Below are 19,233 nucleotides of genomic sequence, written 5' to 3'. Positions count from 1 at the left end.
CAGACTTCAAACAGGCTACTCCTTTGGTTGCCAAGACACAGCTCCCTCTGCCGAGAAGTGGGCCATGAACTTCTCCCTCACCAGGACAGCCTCTCTGGAGGAGTTGTTTGCTGCTACACGACCCAGGCCTTGCAACGGCTCCACCACAGCAGGTGCCACACCCCTCACAGCAGGTGCCCCTCTCTCGTCCACACAGCGCAGAAAATTGTGGAGAACACACGTTGCCTTCACACACTTCTCCGCAATTTCAGGACGGAGCTCCATGGCACGCCGATACAACCTCCACTGTGAGGAGAGGATACCGAAGGCACTCTCCACTATCATCCTGGCCCTGGAAAGGCGATAGTTAAAGATCCTCTTCTCTAAAGGGAGGAGGCGTCCAGGGAAAGGTCTCATGAGCTCACGCCGCAGCGGGAACGCTTCATCAGCCACAAAGACATGGGGCTGGGCTCCACGGTGTTCTCCACCAGGTAGAGGCTGGTCAGGAGGCAGATGGAGAGTCCCAGCCCGAAGAGCCTGACCAAAGGTGGAGTTGGCCAGAATACCACCGTCGCTGGTCCTCCCGTACCCCCCAACATCAATGACACGGAAGCGATGCTCTGCATCCACAACCGCAAGGAGAACAATGGAGAAAGTTCCCTTGTAGTTGTGGAACATGGATCCTGAGTTGGGGGGTGCCTTCGTCTGGACGTGCTTCCCATCCAGAGCTCCACAACAGAGGGGGAAGTTCCAGCGCTCCTGGAATCCCTCTGCGATGGACCGCCAGTCTTCAGTTGAAGGCACAGCCATGAAATCGTCCACTAGACAGTCCCAGATGGCCGTCGCTACCTGGGGGATGATCTGGCTCACCGTGGACACACCGACTCGAAAACTGAACGCGATGGTCCTGAAGGAGTCCCCGGTGGCAAGGAACCTGGACAAAATTGTTTAAAATGTGTATTATGTGTACTGCAGTTACAAAATACATTATTGAAATTCCAAAATTACAAATTCCAAAACATAAATCTTACATAAAACATTTTGTAATTATAAGGATAATTACATGATATATATTTGATATAATCTAAAACAGTCTGCAGTGATTATATACAAATATTCAACTATCCCAGAAATTAAACCAGGTATAAATAAACAAAAGGAGTGTGTATCACTACAAAGATTAACCCACAGTGGTCCTAATACCAGTTTGATATCAGCAAACACCGAGAGCATACCTATGACACCACAGCCATGCTATCATTCAACCACTGATAACAGCATAAATCGAATTAAATCGGGACTTGATGAGACCATCTGAGTATCACTAGAAATATTATAAACAGTACCAGTTTGCTATCGGTAAACACCGAGAGCATTCACTGTTAGCATAGCACATCCATGTTAGCAGTGTATACACGATACACTGCTAACATGGATGTGCTATGCCATCAGTAAACGCCGACAGCATTCACTGTTAGCATAGCACATCCATGTTAGCAGTGTATAAACGATAGTTTATACACGCCGACAGCATTCACTGTTATAGCACATCCATGTTAGCAGTGTATACACGATACACTGCTAACATGGATGTGCTATGCCATCAGTAAACGCCGACAGCATTCACTGTTAGCATAGCACATCCATGTTAGCAGTGTATAAACGATAGTTTATACACGCCGACAGCATTCACTGTTATAGCACATCCATGTTAGCAGTGTAGATGTGCTATGCCATCAGTAAACGCCGACAGCATTCACTGTTAGCATAGCACATCCATGTTAGCAGTGTATAAACGATAGTTTATACACGCCGACAGCATTCACTGTTATAGCACATCCATGTTAGCAGTGTACTGCTAACATGGATGTGCTATGCCATCAGTAAACGCCGACAGCATTCACTGTTAGCATAGCACATCCATGTTAGCAGTGTATAAATGGATGGTTTAGCATATATTAGCACAGGTATCAATAAAGGACTACCGTATTGACCACTTTTACTAACCTCAGGCAGACGGACAGGCGCTCTGCAGGTGGGATTGAGCGCCTGTAATTGGTGTCTAGGCGGGCGATTCTGGGACCGACGCGGGAAAGCAGGTCCTCAAACTGGCCGGGTGACAGACGATGATATCGCTGGAATCTGCCGTCATCCAGGCGCAGCTCCTGGAGCAAATGGTGAAACTCACCAAACTGCTCACGCGCCTGGAGGACTTGATGGACCCAGGTACGGCGAGGACGTCTTTTACGCTGCTGCTCTGCTCTCCACAGTACATAGAGAAGGGAGACTCTCTCTTGAAGCGCTAGCTCGATAGCTGCCATCTTGCAAAACCAGGTCTGGCACAACTCCCTCCCACATTCCTCCCACATTTCCGGTTCACGCGCGTCACGCGCGTCAAAATATCATATTTTGACGCGCGATGGATTTTTCTTGGACACGCGTTGAGACGCGAATGTACACGCGTCAAATTAGGGGCGTTTGGGGCGTTTTATTCGCGTCCATCGCGTTCGGTGTGAACACACCGTTAGAGGGCAACAATGTGCACTTCAACATAAAGTCACAGGCAGGATGACAAACCCACAAAAAGAAAGCCACAAAGTGTCCTTACCTGCAATAGAAAATGGTCAATTCCATTCTGCTGTTCCTACCATGCAGTGTTGGCCAGTGCTCTATTTTTTGTTGTGGGCTGCTGGAGAGAAGATGTTTGTATAGCAGACATAAACAGGGTAGATAATCTTATCATGAAGCATGGCTAATTTTTCAGTAACCTAAGTTGTTTTATGCCTAAGTCTAACCATAACGTTAACATAGCACTCTTATAAGGAGTGACAGCAAAAGTAAAGACATTCTTTACTTAAGTATAAGTACAGATACTGGTTGCTTTGGTAAAAGTTGAAGCACTGGTTCATCTTCTTTACTCGAGTAAAAGTGAAAAAGTACAGGCTCTAAAAGGTATTCAAGGTAAGAAAGTAAAAAGTAGGTATTTGTACTAATTAACTGAACCTATGATAATAAAATAATATTAATACATAGGAATACAATGTTTTTTAAATTTTACCTGTACATCTAAATAGAAAAATAGGTATAGTCGGGGCTTAAAAGTGTGATTCAGCAGGTGGGAGAAACCAAGATCTGTTGCTTAGTGTGAGGAAAAACCTTCAGCTCACAACAATTTGTATCACAAGCTCAAATTGATTTTCTTAGTGTACAACTGTAGTGATCAGCTGATCTGTGCTGCCGCTCTGGGATTTACTTTTCTTTGTGGATTTACATAACTGAGTTAGATCAGATGCAAATATTTGTCAAGTTGTACTAGCTAAATTCCATTCCTGCAGTGACACTATACCGTTTATACTGTCTTTATACTAGACAGCATACAATTCAATGTTGAATTAAGTGAATGGATCAAAGCACCATCAGCTTAAACTCAAATTCATCTCCATAAAAAGTAAAAAGTTGTCATAAAAATAAATACTCAAGTAGAGTACAGGTACCTGAAAATGCTACTTAAGTACATAAGTATTCATACTTTGTTACTTCCCCCTTTGTTTTCAACAGTAACTGTTTCAAAGGGCAGTACCACCTCCTTTGTCATTTTCCGATAAAAAGCACTAAGGCGCAGAAAAATAATGCTTGTAAGAATGGGGCATGCTGTATGCAAGAAACAGTCAGTTAACTCATACTTTAATGTTCTACTGTAGAGCTCAAATCATGCTATTCCACAATTTGAATGTCATTAAATTTACGTGTTTTCCACCACGAACGAAAGAGAGAAGCTGTATATGAGTTATAACAAAGCCATTTGCAGGCAGAGTAGTTACCTGCTATGTCTTGTTCATTACAGACGTTCTCTTTCTGCCAGCTCCAGAGGGAGTGCAGCCAACAGCTATCTCATCACACCCCGGAAGGGACTGCAGTTTGGAACATGCTAAAGAATACAGAGTACAGAATAAAGAATAAGAGTGTGTTTGTTTGTTTTTTCCAGGAAAGCTAGTGGAAGAATTTTAAATGTTTTCTTATTTACATTCAAAGCATTAAAAAATAATTGTTAAACAATGTGCACAGCACAGGAAAAATGATGACCAGGTAGTCACAACTTTAAAGCCTGAGAAATGTATTCTTATCTCAACACCTACTGTACATTCAGATAAAGAGAGTGAACTGCAATCCATAACCACACTCCTGAATAAAAGTTTCCCCTCAATAAGCCTATGTCTGACAAACAAAGTGCATCAATTAAAGTTAGCAACAGTAGCTTATCAAAGGAGAATAAAGCAGCTAATCCTCAAGCAATTCATGGAGAGCAGTCAGACAGAGTGATTAACAAGGCAAAGAGAACATAGTCAGAAGCATTTTTCTGCTCCAAGTACTAGAACCATGTATCATGGCAGTAAAGAGAGAAAGGGCCGCTGGTTTCTGCCTTAAACCGAAGCACAGTAGGAAAGCTAATGATTATTCATAAGCCTTCAGTTATTCATTAAATGTTCCGGAGCATATTCTTCATTTCATTTTCATTTTTCATTTATTTATTCATTTTCAGGCACAACAAATACCTATATTGAACATAAAATACACAAAACAAAAAACAAAAATTGCCTGAAAAAGGAGTGGGACGAAGAAAACTTATTAAATCCCACCCCTATACTCACTCATCAACAAAAAAAACAATAAACTTCCCGCAGCTACGCCCATCAACAGCTCCGGGCACATACAAGCATCTAAGCGGCAGCTCGCAACCAACAATTAGAGCCTTCATAACTGAATACAGAATATATAAATTATAAATTGCATTACCACAGGTAACAGGCAGTAATAACTACAAGTAACAAACACACATACATATACATACATATATATCTACACACACAAGTACATATATGTACATACATACGCACACTTTATTTTTTATTTTTTATTTTGGAATCCATACCAGCAATGGTAAGAGAACAGACATTACAGAGCACACTAAAACCCATCATTGAGTATACTGTGACCAGACCAACTGTTTGTAGAGAAATTTAAATCTATGAATATTTTTGCATTGTTTCAATTGTAAACTCAGACTGTTCCAGATTTTCACACCACATACAGACACGCAAAAGCCTTTACGGGTTGTTCGAGTTCTGGGTAATTTGAATTCTCCAAAGCCTCTCACATTATAAACCTTTTCTCGAATTTCAAATCTAGTTTGTAAATTTGCCGGTAAAAGTTTAGTAAAAGCTTTATACAAAATTATGGATGTATTGTAATTAACCAGATCCTGGAATTTAAGTAACTTTGCCTGAAGAAAGAATTTGTGAGTATGATCTAGATAACCAGCCTTGTGAATAATACGCAGTGCTCGTTTCTGTACTGAGACTAATGGATTAGTTGTATTTTTATATGTATTTCCCCACACTTCCACACAATATGTAAGATATGGAAGAACCAGGGTACAGTACAGAGTACGAAGTGCATCTTTATCAAGGAATTGTTTCACTTTGTTCAAAACTGCGAGGCTTCTAGAAATTTTGGTTTTTATGTGTCTGACGTGGGGTTTCCATGAAATTTTGTTATCAATTATAACTCCCAAAAATTTGTTTTCACTCACATTATCAATTGGTACACCTTCAATGATAATTGGTAATTCTATATTATATTTTAAATTACCAAAAAACATTGCTTTAGTTTTATTTATATTTAATGATAATTTATTTATGTCCATCCATTTTTTTATTAATTGTAGCTCCCTGTTTACGGTCATTACAAGATCAGTATAATCATCGCTACTGAAAAATATGTTGGTGTCATCTGCGAACAGTATGAGTTTAAGTACTTGAGAAACATCAAAAATATCATTTATGTATACATTGAAAAGTTTTGGTCCCAACACTGACCCTTGGGGAACACCACATGTAATACCAAGTTTCTCTGAATGGTAATGCCCTATGCTAACATATTGTTCCCGACCCGTTAGGTAACTTTTTAACCAGTTACCAGCTTTCCCTCGAATACCATATCTTTCCAATTTATCCAGTAAAATTGAGTGATTGATTGTGTCGAAGGCCTTTTTGAGATCAACAAAAATACCAACTGCATATTTATTTTTATCCAGTGTATCAGTAATTTCTTCTACTGCCTCAATTATCGCCATTGAAGTGGTTCTTTGCGTTCTGAAACCATACTGACCAACATTTATTATTTGATGTTTTTCAAGGAATTTTTCTAATCTTGAATTAAAAAGTTTTTCTAGAACTTTTGAGAATTGAGGCAGTAGAGAAATAGGCCTATAATTGGTAAAACTGTGTTTGTCATTACTTTTATATAGTGGTATTACTTTCGCAATTTTCATTTTTTTTGGAAAACAACCGGACTGAAATGATAAATTACAGATATATGTTAAGGGACTAGCAATATTCAGAATAACCTGTTTAACTACAGACATATTTATGTCATGATAATCCATTGAAGACTTACTTTTACATTTTAATGTGATATTTATTACTTCTTGCCCTGTTAGTATGGACAATCATCATGAATATTTACATGAGGTCCTTGATATTTAAACATGACTAAGAATACATGCCCAGTAGTAAATGGCAGATAAACAGCAGTAGAGTAATATTTGAGTCTCGGTGAGTGCTGTCTTTTTAGCATGACCGAGACTCAAATGAAGTTTTTTTCACTGGGTTGGACTTTATGCAGATAATTTATACACATAGTTTAGAAATGCACAGGCATGCATATATAAACACCCAAAATACAAACTGCAAGTCAGGAAAAACGCTGAGTTATGAAATGCAGGGAACTGTCTTCTGGATAAAAGTGTTGTGAGGCTCAAAAAAAACAGAGATATAAAATCATCTAAATCTTTGGTTTTCTCAGGGGTCCACACTGGACCCCTGAGAAAAACGTATGGAAAACCCTTTCAGAAGGTCACAACATTTTAATGGTAAACCACGTGGATGATACCCTTCTATAATCCTGTGTTACCTTTTCTCTTGGTATTCCCTCAATCCACTGCCTCATGCTACCAGTTGTGATGAAGACCATAGCAAAAAGTAGAACTAGAGAAAAATCAGCATGGATAAGAGGAGAGCAATGATCTTTGGCCACCTTCGCATGAAGATAAGGAAATGTTTCACTGTGAAACTGAGCTGCTCTGACCTGTCAGCTGCATGTGGACTGAAACTTCTTAAGGTGTGTACAGCACCGGGGGTAGTTCCCATGTTCAGGGTGATTCTAAGTTTAGTTTTTAGTTTTTTAATTGTTGGTCTCTCTTTGTTTACATGGCTTTTAAAAGCCAATTGGCACCAAGCATTCCATTAGTACAATAAACAGAATGCACATCATTTCAAGTTTTGTCTTGTCAGAAGCATTTTTCTGGGCTGGTCCGGACAGGCCTCACCTGGGATACATGAAAGACATTGTGAATTCTCATGGAACGGGGAAGAGACAAACGGATAGTCACAGGGTTCAATATGGCTTGGATGGGGAAGGGTCAGATAAAGCGTGGGGCAAGTTTTTTTGACCTGACCCTTAGAGGAACATGTTTCGCAGAAAGCCATACCTGTTGCCCGACCCGGTATGCAGGGACTGAAACGCGGTGGCGATCCGCTAGTCTCTTGTTCTGCTCTTGTTCTGTGGTGCTGGACTGAAGGAACCGACAATTCCCCTTCCGACACAGAGAGAAGCGGGGGCTGGTACCCCAGGGAGGCCTCAAACGGGGAAACTCCAGTAGCTGCTGACATGCTAGCATTATGGGCATGTTCGACTCAAGCCAGTTGATCGCTCCATGATGACTGGTTGGAAGAGACTACACAACGTAGCATCGCTTCGAGTTCTTGATTAGCTCATTCCGTTTGCCCGTTAGTTTGAGGGTGGAAGCCAGACAATAAGCTGAACTGGGCCCCCAGTTCCTTACAAAACTCCTTCCATACTCGGGACGTGAACTGGGGACCCCGATCGGACACAATATCTTGGGAAACCCCATGGAGACGGAACACCTGCTGTGTTAGAATCTTGGCAGTTTCCAGGGCTGAAGGGAGTTTAGGCAGAGCAATGAAATGAACAGCCTTTGAGAAGCGATCGATTATGGTCAGAATGACTGTGTTACCTGAGAAGAGGGGAAGACCGGTGACGAAGTCCAGTGCGATACGAGACCACGGGCGGCTGGGTACAGGCAATGGATGAAGGAGACCAGCAGGAGGTGAACTGGAGACCTTGTTTCGGGCACAAACGGGGCAAGCTGCCACGTACTCCTGAGCATCCTTCCCTAGAGCTCGCCACCAAAACAAACGTTGCAAAAAGGCAATAGTGCCACCCAGGTTTTTACCTGGGTGGCAGGCGAACTTGGCCGTATGGACCCAGTGAAGGACCTTATTTCGGACTACCGTGGGAACAAACATCCTTCCCTCGGGCCCTGTCCTGGATCAGGTTCTGACCGCTGAGCGTCCTTGATGATCCTCTCTATCTCCCAGGTCAGAGCCCCCACAAAGCACGAGGAAGGCAGAATGGGTTTCTCCTTCTCTTCTGGGTCGAGATCCGGGGTGAATTGGCGTGATAAAGCATCCGCTTTGAGATTGCGGGAGCCAGGTCTGTAAGAGATGGTTAAGTTAAACCGTGTGAAAAATAGAGCCCACCTGGCCTGCCGGGCGTTCAGTCTCTTGGCTGCTTGGAGGTAGGCCAGTTCTTGTGGTCTGTCCAGATTACCAACGGATGCTCGCTGCCTTCGAGCCAATGCCGCCACTCTTCAGGAGCCAACTTAATGGCGAAGAGCTCCCGGTCTCCAACGTCGTAATTTCTCTCTGCAGGAGATAAGCGACGAGAGAAAAAGGCACATGGGTGTAACTTTGCGTTCACCCGTTGGGACAGGATTGCCCCCACACCTGCGTCTGAAGCATCCACCTCCACAAAAAACGGTTGACTGATGTCTGCCTGCACCAACACCGGAGATGAGGAAAACAGGTGCTTGAGTCTCTCAAAAGCTCATTCAGCACCGGGAGACCACTGGAATGGCTGATTAGGAAAGGTTAGTTTGGTGAGAGGCAGGGCAACCTGACTGAAATTCCGGATAAACCGTCGATAGAAATTGGCAAATCCCAGAAACTTCTGCAGCTGCTTACGGTTCTTGGCTTCAGGCCATTACATCACTGCCTTCACTTTTGCTGGGTCTGCCCGCAGCCGTCCCTCCTCAATGATGAACCCCAGAAAGGAGGTTTTACAAATAGCCGGTTCTCCAACAGGCGTTGCAACACCATTCTCACGTGCTTGACATGCTCAGCTGGGCTCCAAGAAAACACGAGGATGTCGTCTAGATAAACGAAAACACAGTGATTAATGAAGTCACGTAAAACATCATTTATCATGGCTTGGAAAACCGCTGGAGCATTTGTGAGCCCGAATGGCATCACCAAATACTCAAAGTGCCCAAGGTGCGTGTTGAATGCCATCTTCCAGTCATCCCCCTGGCGGATTCGGACCAGATGATAAGCACTGCGGAGGTCAAGTTTCGAAAAGATGGTTGCTCCCTGAAGGAGTTCAAAAGCAGAGGTAAGTAAAGGAAGCGGGTATTTGTTCTTAACGGTTAGCAAAGTTATGAAGCGCTATGAAAGTGAGAAGCAGGATCTTGAAATTGACACGGAGGTGAATTGGGAGCCAATGGAGCTGTTTAAGAACAGGTGATTAAATGTTCAGTGGATCTAGTTCTGGAAATAATACGAGCAGCTGTATTTTGAACTAACTGCAATTTATGAGGTAGACCATAGAGAAGAGAATTACAGTAATCCAGACGAGATGTGACAAGAGCATTGACAAGTATGGTGGTACTGTGTGGTGTGAGTGAGGGACGAAGACGGTTAATATTACGGAGATAAAAGTAGGAAGACCGAGTGATATTATTTATATGTATTTCGCCCATCTTTTCTTTAAGTCCTCATAGTATGACATTATCCAGGCAGAGCACTTTGCTTTCACACTGCACGCTTATTTTGTGTTCCTAGACTCTTCAAAAGCAGTATAGGAACCAGAGCCTTCAGCTATGTATCGGCACCCTCTCCTGTGGAAACACTGCTCAATGGATTCAGCAGATAGACACCATCTGTACTGTTAAGGTTCAAAGGGTTGGAGCAGGTGACTCTGAACTGTTCTTTAGTTATGCTGCTATATAAGCTCAGAATGCTTGGAAACTTCCTGTTATGCATTTTGCATCCACTCACATCTTTTCACTCATCATGACTGTCATGGTCCCTCAGTCCTCCCTGGCTGTCTGCTCCAGGTTTATTTTTTTTCTGTCCAGAGGAAGATTTTCCACTAGAGCAGTCTCGTGATGATATTCTGGTCAGCCTTTGATCCGTTAATAAAACTTGATGTTAAAATGGAGCAAACTGATGTAGCAGTGATACAGACTGTATAGAGTGAGTCACTTGCACTGGAAAGGAACACATTCAGTTGCTGGTGCCTACAAACTGTTGGCCTTGAGTCCCCTGACTCATTTTAACCCTATGGCTGGTCACATGCAATACAAAATTTTTTCGATCTAATCAAGGCATGATTTTATACTTACACACTCATACATGCGGCTGGGCATCTGTGGTACATAATTCCAGTGGTGTGCATCTTGAATGCCAACTAGTAAATCAGCCAAAGTGGCGTTGCATCCATTGCCATTAATGTAGGTACCGTTTGAGCACAGTGGCATGGACTTTATCAGGCCATTTCACTGAAATCACAGGGGATATCAGGGGATATTGTTCTATTATTAATGGATAATACAACACAATATCTCCGAGGCAGTGCCACTGTGCAGCATTTCTGCAACGAGTGTGAGGCAGGCATCGTGTCAGGTAATCTCTCAGGTCAGTGTCCCAGAAGAGATACTGGTTGAACAGAGCACAGATTAAAAGGAGCTGTACGAATTACTGGGCTATTTCTGACAAGATCTGACAACTGCTGTTCACAAACGCTGTCCATCTAATCTGACGGAGCTATTTTGCAAAGAAGAATGGGCAAGAATTTCAGTCTCTAGATGTGCAAAGCTGGTAGAGACAGACCCTAAAAGACTGGCAGCTGTAATTGCAGCAAAAGGTGGTTCTACAAAGTATTGACTCAGGGGGCTGAATAATTACGCACACCCCACTTCTCAATTATTTATTTGTAAAAAATGTTTGGAATCATGTATGATTTTCGTTCCACTTCTCACTTGTACACCACTTTGTGTTGGTCTTTCACGTTGAATTCCAATAAAATTGATTCATGTTTGTGGTTGCAATGTGACAACATGTGGGAAAGTTCAAGGGGGCTGAATACTTTTGCAAGCCACTGTACGTATGGAATTGCTGGTTAGACCATCTGGTTTGTGGAGGTGCCTGAAGCGTCGACTGGATAACTGTTGTTTGGCAGGAAACTGCATGGGGTGTTGGACCTGCTCTAAGGAAAACTGGAAGGAAGGATCATAACCAAGTAAAAATAAAATTCAATACATCCTGGACCTGAGACCAAAGCTACACACACACACAACAGTGGGGCGACACTAATGCAGTTTACACCAGGGGATGAAGCACTTGTATTGCTCTCTTTATCCAGTTCAAAGTTACTTGACCTTTTGTGGTCATTTGGCAAGTGGAGGATATTTACTATGAAGCAGTGCATTCACTCAGGGGTGGAGCCATATAAATACTGTATACCATTCTACCTTCTCAAATCATTGAGAGAGACAGAATCTATTTCTCTGGTGAGCTTGGTGAAAATACAGATGAGGTGAAGCCGGAGGTGCCAAATTCAGCAGCATAGTCCATTGAGACCATCTCACGCTGACCCATAGAACAGACATTGCTGCATTACAACTGCATTTTGCAGATCTGTTCTTCCCACTGCCCAGTCATACCATTAGCTGTAATTGTGGAGATGGGAGTGATAGAAAAGATGCACAGTGCATGATGTTGACCTATAGCTCTTTTAGTAGAAAAAGATGGGTCTATACGGTTCTGTATAGATTATTGAAAGGTGAATGAGGTATTTGATGCTCATCTCATGCCTGTGTTTAACAAGCTCCTTAGATGATTGGGACTGGCACTGCTCATTTTTCCACAACACTTTCCAGCACCTCATGGACCAGGTGCTGAGACTGCATGCTGCATATGCAACTGACTACCTGGATGATGTTATCATCTATAGCAACACCTGGGCATGTGCAGCAGGTGCCCACAGTGCTATTCCCTCAGGCTGGCACAGCCACCAGCCATCCTCTAATTATGCCTCTTCTATTTTAGAAAATAACACGCTGGTGTCTATGATGTAAACAATTTAGTCATTTATTTTTGGTTTAAATAAAGATGTGGACAAATTAGATGATTTGTTGTTGCGTAACGTGATGTAGCTGGGTGGAAAGTTTATTAGCCAATAAGCTAACAGCTATGCAGAGGAAAAAGCTCATGTTAGCAGCATTAATGTGTGTGTGTGTGTTCCTGTCTAGCTATATTTGTGAGGACTGAATGTGTGTGCGCACGTACGTGTGTGTGTGTGTGTGTGTGTGTGTGTGTGTGTGTGTGTGTGTGTGTGTGTGTGTGTGTGTGAGCGAGCTACTGTGAGTTGCCGGATGCAGCTGAAGTGTCAAATCTAGGAGTTTTTTGTGAACATTGTCAACTCTTCAAGTTGATAGAATTATAGCTCACATAGAAGGATATGATGCTGCAGTGATTTATTTTGTTGTACAACAGAGCTAGTTGAATTAATAATAACAATAATAATAAACTTTATTTTTAAAGCACACTTAAAAACCAAGGGTATGCCAAGGTGTCATGGTCCTGGGCCATGTTGGTCCAGTATTCTCAGTTTTGTGTGTTTTGCATTTTATTCCCTAGTTATGCCTTGGTTCCTAGGATTATTTAGTTAAGATGTTCCTTATTTGGTTACCTCCTGTGTGCCCCTGTGTATCTGTGAGCCCTCGTCTCTCCTTGTGTTTTATTCTATGTTTTCCCCAGCCCGTTATGTCTGTGTTTTCCCCGTGCTCTCTCTCCTCCTGTCTGAACCTCTGTACTTCCTGTTTTACTTTGCCCGTCTCCCATCAGTGTTGCGTTCACTCCTGCCGTGTCTTGTTATGATTATCAGTGTCACCTGTGTTCCCCGTGTGCTCCCACTTCCCTCGTTAACCCTCTGTGTATTTATGTCTGCGTCTCCCTCAGTTCTGTGTCGCGTTCTCCCTCATGACTGTGTGCCACTCGTAAGTCTGTTCCTTAGTACTTCCCAGTTTAGTTTCATGTTATTTTGTATCGCCGTTATCTTTTGTCATCTTTTGTCAGCAATAAAGCTGCATTTTGAGTTCAGTCCTGTTTTCCCGTGAGTTTGCGTTTGGGTCCTATTTCCTGCCTGCCACACAGCCAGATCATGACACAAGGTGCTTAACAAGTAACATAGAGAATAGAAGGAAGATAATAGAAATAGGACCAAAGCAAGTACTAGGTATGCAAGCAGGTAGCTGTCACTGATACATAGGAAAGCAACAGGTACAGAGCAAACAAGAAATTAAATGAGCATAAAAGTTCATAATATAAAATTATAAAAGAAATATTAACTAGAGGGAAAGGCAAGATTGAATAAGAGGGTTTTTAGTCGTGATTTGAACAGTGCAATGGAATCAGATGCACGGAGGTCGAGAGGAAGGGTATTCCACCGTACCGGGGCAGCCAGAGCAAACGCACGGTCACCCCGAGACTTCAGCCGAGATCTGGGTTGTAGTTGAGTGGCAGATCTAAGTGTTCTAGCAGGAGTATGTGGTTTGAGAAGTTCACTAAGATAACTTGGCGCTAATTTATTAATAGTTTTGAATGTAAGGAGTAATATTTTAAATTGAATACAGTACTTTATGGGCAGCCAAAGCAAGCTAGCTAGAACAGGAGTAATAGGGCAAAATTTCCTGGTACCAGTTAAGAGGCGGGCTGCTGCATTTTGGACTGTTTGCAGTCTAAGAAGAAGAGAAGAGGGAAGACCGTAGTACAAGGAGTTACAATAATCCAACCTGGAGGTCACAAAAGCGTGAATAAGCTTCTCCAGGTCCTCATGCGGAACATAATGCCTAGCCTTAGAGATAAGGCGCAGTTGGTGGAAGCTAGATCTCACTACAGCAGACACTTGCTTATCGAGTTTGAGCGAGCTATCCAGCAGTACACCCAAGTTACTGACATAGTCACAAGAAAAGCTAGCAAAGGAACCCAGGGCAGCACAGAGTTGGGCACGAGGGATTTTACTGTTGAACACCACAATCTCAGTCTTCTTATCATTCAAAACAAGAGAATTACTCAGGAACCATTCTTTGACCTCCCGCATGCATTCTTGAAAGTAGTGCAGGGACACAGCAAGGTCGTCAGCAAGTTCAAAATAGATCTGTATGTCATCGGCGTAACAGTGGAAGGCGATATTGTATTTTTCAAAGATTGCGCCTAGAGGGAGCAAATACAATGAGAAGAGAATAGGACCTAAAACTGATCCTTGAGGCACACCACAACAGACCGGAGCGGAGGAAGAGGAGAAGGTGCCTAAGTTAACTGATAAGGATCTATCAGCGAGATATGATTTAAACCAATCGAGGGCAGTGCCTCTAATACCCACAGTGTGCTCAAGTCTTATAATAAAATGTTATGGGCCACCATATCAAAGGCCGAAGAGAGGTCCAGTAAAACTAGGACCATAGAGCGTCCAGTATCAGTGATTACAAGAATATCATTAAGAACTCTAACCAACGCTGTTTCAGTGCTAAGCAATGGCTTGAAGGCAGATTGAAATTTCTCACTAATATTGTTCATGTCCAAGTACGCCTGGAGCTGGGAGAGAACTAGTCTCTCCAGGATCTTGGACAAGAATGAAAGCTTAGAGTTCGGTCTGTAGTTTGAAAGGCCATAACAGTCAGTTTCTTTTTTTAAGAATCGGGTGGACTACAGCATGCTTAAAGGCCAAAGGAACACAGCCTGAAAGCAAGGAAAAGTTAATAAGAAATAGGATACTAGGTCCAATTACATCAAAACAGTCCTTAGCTATGCGAGATGGAAGAATGTCAAGCACAGTATTGATGTTATTCATTTGAACAACTAGCCGCTTAAGAGACAAAAGTGACAATTGAGATAAAAGTTACACTGTTACTTATTGTTCATTCTGAATGTTCTGAATAAGTGGTGTATGTGACTATATGGCTCCTGTGACCCATTTATAGGTCAGAGTTTTTTCATCTGGTAAAACGATGACTCGAGATACGAACTTAATCTGAAGCAGGGGCAAATTTAGCCCATTTTTGGGGATGCTTCAGCTAACTGACTTGGACGCCCATTAGCCTTGTAACTCCCGGTGTGTGTGTGTGTGTGTGTGTGTGTGTGTGTGTGTGTGTGTGTGTGTGTGTGTGTGTGTGTGTGTGTACAGAGAGACAGCCAGGTTCATTATGGATATAAGGAAGTTTTTTCAAAAAAAGGAGCCACATTCAGGTAAAAGTGTAAGAACAAATGATCTATCAATCAAGAATAATGTTGGATCAGTATTTCAATATTTATGTGTTTTATTAGATGTTCATGTGGTTTGGTTATTTGCCTTTTGGTTGAAAGTACACTGAAAGAGGACTTTTTGTTAGTGATCTTAATAGTATTTCTTTTTTCATATTAATGTAATTTTTCTCCTCCTTGAATCGCTACCTTATCGTGGTGGAGGGGTTTGTGTGTCCCAGGGATCCCAGGGCAGGGCTCTAGACTAACTTTTTGCCATGGGCGTACCGGTACGCCTAACTTTAAAAAGTTAGGCGTACCGGCACAAAAGTTAGGCGCACACAAATTTTATAATAATTTATATAATATAATGTGTTTTTCTGGATACACTGTGCTTTTTCAGCATTCAAAGATTGATGACACCGTGTCAGAGCACTGGCTATGAATTTCAGAAGGATCAGGCCTTAACTTAACAGAAAAGTTAGCAATAGTTCTTTTCCTATTACAGCTACATCCACTTCTGTCGTGCCTAGGCTGCTCACTAGGGCTGGGTATCATCACTGATTTCTATAATCCATTCGATTCCGGTTTTCAAAGTCCCGATTCGATTCAACTTAGCCTCAGACAGTCAGAAATATTATAATTCTGATCATTTATCAGTACTGACTTCATCAGAATTGTGAACATCAAAGCAGATGCCTTTGTGTGAAAGTAACTGAGAATAAAACACAGAAAAACATGAAGGAGATTTTCCTGGTCTGGCTTTTTATAGCAGATAACCTTAAAAATATTCTACAATGTTCTGCATATAAAGTTTTAATTTCTTCAGTATTGAACAACAGAAAAAATAGGCTTTCTTGTCCGAGGTCATTTAAGTGAAAAAAAGAAAAAGAAAAGAAAAAGACAGCAGCCGACAGCGCTGTAAACAACGGTAGACTGGTGGGTAATAAGTGAATGAATAATACAGAAAACAGAGATTGGAGACGGGAAACTGTTCTTGAAGTACAGAGATAGAGAGAGAGCTAGCTGTGCATGAAGTGTGATTTTAATAGTCGTGGAAGCAAAACAGCAAAATTCATGATGACATTGATCAAATGTGAAGCGCAGTTTGCTGCTTCTTTTGCTGCTGGCTCGGTGAATTTTGGTTGGAGAGAGACAAAGCCTGCAGCTCAGAATCAGCGCAAAAAGACGTAATCACAGCGCGGACCGGACGCATCAGAATCCCTAAGCTCCAACAGCGTGTCCGTCTACGGGCCGTCGGGTGAGAAAGCCGAGAAAGACAAAGTTGATTCTGATGCGTCGGGTCTGTTCTGTGTTACGTCTTTGTGTGGAGTCCGTGTACCTGCTCTCATTTGCTGTTTGGTTGTTGTTGAAATGGTTTTGTGAGCTTTAATCTGAGAATCTGGCGTTTCTGGCAAAACACAGTTATATTTAAAAGTCGATTCAGGATTTAATGAATTGATATCACTTTATTCAAGCTACTCACCTCCATTTCCACCTGCACTTTCAACTGGACCACAGCCAATCAGAGAGGTCCCGCCCCTTACTATCTCTGATTGGTTTAGTCCACGATAGGGGCATAATGTGTGTCTGTTGTTGACCACAGGGAAGGTTACAGATTTTTTTTTTTTTTTTTTTTGCTACCCGAACATTTGGTCGCACAGGTGCAACCAAATATTTTTTTTAGTCGCACCACTGAAAAATTTGGTCGCATTTGCGACCAAATTGGTCGCACTCTAGAACCCTGCAGGGGCTATGTTGTCTGGGGGCTTTCGCCCCCTGGTAGGGTCTCCCATGGCAAATTAGTCCTGGGTGAGGGACCAGACAAAGAGTGATTCAGAAGACCCTTATGAAAAGAACATCGAGGGAACAGTTCACCCTGCCCGGGATAAGGTTACCAGGGCCCCGCCCTGGAGCCAGGCCTGGGGAGGGTGCCCGAGGGCAAGCATCTGGTGGCCAGGCCTTAGTCCATGGAGCCCGGCCGGGCCCAGCCCGAAGAGGAGACATGGGCCCATCCTCCCGCATGCCCTCCGCCCGCAAGAGGCGCCATAGGGGTCGGGTGCATTGTGTGCCGGGTGGCGGCCAGGAGCGGAGGCCCTGGCGGACTGACCCCCGGATGCCAAGACTGGCAATAGGGACATGGAATGTCACCTCTCTGGTGGGGAAGGAGCCTGAGTTAGTGGGTGAGGTTGAGAGGTACCGGCTAGATATAGTCGGGCTCACCTCTACGCATGGCTTGGGCTCTGGAACCAGTCTCCTGGAGAGAGGCTGGACTCTGTCTCAGTCTGGAGTTGCCCCTGGTGAGAGGCGGCGGGCTGGGGTGGGTATTCTAATATCCCCTCGGCTTGCTGCCGGTATGTTGGGGTTTTTCCCGGTGGATGAGAGGGTTTGTTCCTTGCGCCTTAGGGTCGGGGAACGAGTCCTGACTGTCATCTGCGCTTATGCGCCGAGTGGCAGTTCGGAGTACCCAGCCTTCTTAGAGTCCCTGGGGGGGGGGGGTGCTGGAAGGTGCTCCACCTGGAGACTCTGTTGTCCTGCTGGGAGACTTCAATGCTCACATGGGTGTCCAGGAGTCTCCAGGTGGCCAATCACAGTTTGGCCATAACGAACACCCTGTTCGAACATAAGAGTGTCCATAAGTGCACGTGGCACCAGGACGCTCTAGGCCATAGGTCCATGATCAATTTTGTAATCGTATCACCAGACCTGCGACCATATGTTCTGGACACTCGGGTAAAGAGAGGGGCTGAGCTGTCAACTGATCACCACCTGGTGGTGAGTTGGATCAGGTGGCGGGGGAGGACGCTGGACAGACCCGGTGCACCTAAACGCGCAGAGGCCCCAGTCCGCGAGATCTTCAACGCACACCTCCGGCAGAGCTTCAACAGCATTCCGAGGGAGACTGGGGACATTGAGTCTGAATGGACCATGTTCAGCGTCTCCATTGCCGAAGCTGCTGCATTGAGCTGCGGCCGCAAGGTGGTTGGTGCCTGCCGTGGTGGTAATCCCCGAACCAAATGGCGGACACCAGAGGTGAAGGGAGCCACCAGGCTGAAGAAAGAGTCCTATCGGGCTTGGTTAGCCTGTGGGACTCCGGAGGCAGCCGACAGGTATCGACAGGCCAAGTGGAATGCGGCTCGGGCAGTGGCTGAAGCAAAAACTCGGGTGTGGGAGGAGTTCAGAGAGGCCTTGGAAAAAGACTTTCGGACTGCCTCGAAGAGATTCTGGCAAACCGTCAGGCGTCTCAGGAGGGGAAAGCGGTGTGTATAGTGCTGGCAGAGCGCTGCTGACGTCGACTGAGAAAATTGTCAGGCGGTGGAAGGAATACTTCGAGGACCTCCTTAATCCCACTGACACGTCTTCCGAGGAGGAAGCAGAGTCTGGGGAAGAGGGGAATGACCCGCCAATTTCCGGGGGCGAGGTCACTGAGGCAGTTAAACAACTCCTTGGTGGCAGAGCCCCTGGTGTTGATGAGGTCCGCCCCGAGTTCCTGAAGGCTCTGGACGTTGTAGGGCTGTCCTGGTTGACACGCCTCTGCAATGTTGCGTGGAGATCAGGGGCAGTACCTGTGGACTGGCAGACCGGGGTGGTGGTCCCCATCTTTAAGAAGGGGGACCGGAGGGTGTGTTCCAACTACAGGGGGATCACATTCCTCAGCCTCCCTGGGAAAGTCTATGCCAGGGTGCTGGAAAGGAGAGTTCGTCCGCTAGTCGAACCTCGGATACAGGAGGAACAATGCGGTTTTCGTCCTGGTCGCGGAACACTGGACCAGCTCTTTATCCTCTCCAGGATACTTGAGGGTGCATGGGAGTTT

General features: G+C 44.0%; 1 protein-coding gene across 1 annotated transcript; it reads right to left on the bottom strand.

Annotated features, from left to right (window-relative positions):
- Positions 1 to 15: 15 nt before the first annotated feature.
- LOC309687276 (uncharacterized protein) lies at positions 16 to 2,503 on the bottom strand (the record flags this gene model as incomplete). The annotated part of the gene is made up of 2 exons (XM_082502139.1): positions 1,987 to 2,503; positions 16 to 913 (listed from the first exon to the last, which is right to left on the bottom strand). The coding sequence occupies exons 1-2, from the start codon at positions 2,346 to 2,348 to the stop codon at positions 16 to 18; spliced, it is 1,260 nt and encodes a 419-aa protein (XP_082358265.1). The 5' UTR covers positions 2,349 to 2,503.
- Positions 2,504 to 19,233: the final 16,730 nt, after the last annotated feature.

This window comes from Aulonocara stuartgranti (genome assembly GCF_965226115.1).
Source record: "Aulonocara stuartgranti genome assembly, chromosome: 14".
Lineage (NCBI taxonomy): Eukaryota > Metazoa > Chordata > Actinopteri > Cichliformes > Cichlidae > Aulonocara > Aulonocara stuartgranti.
This window is presented reverse-complemented; position numbering and strand designations above follow the sequence as displayed.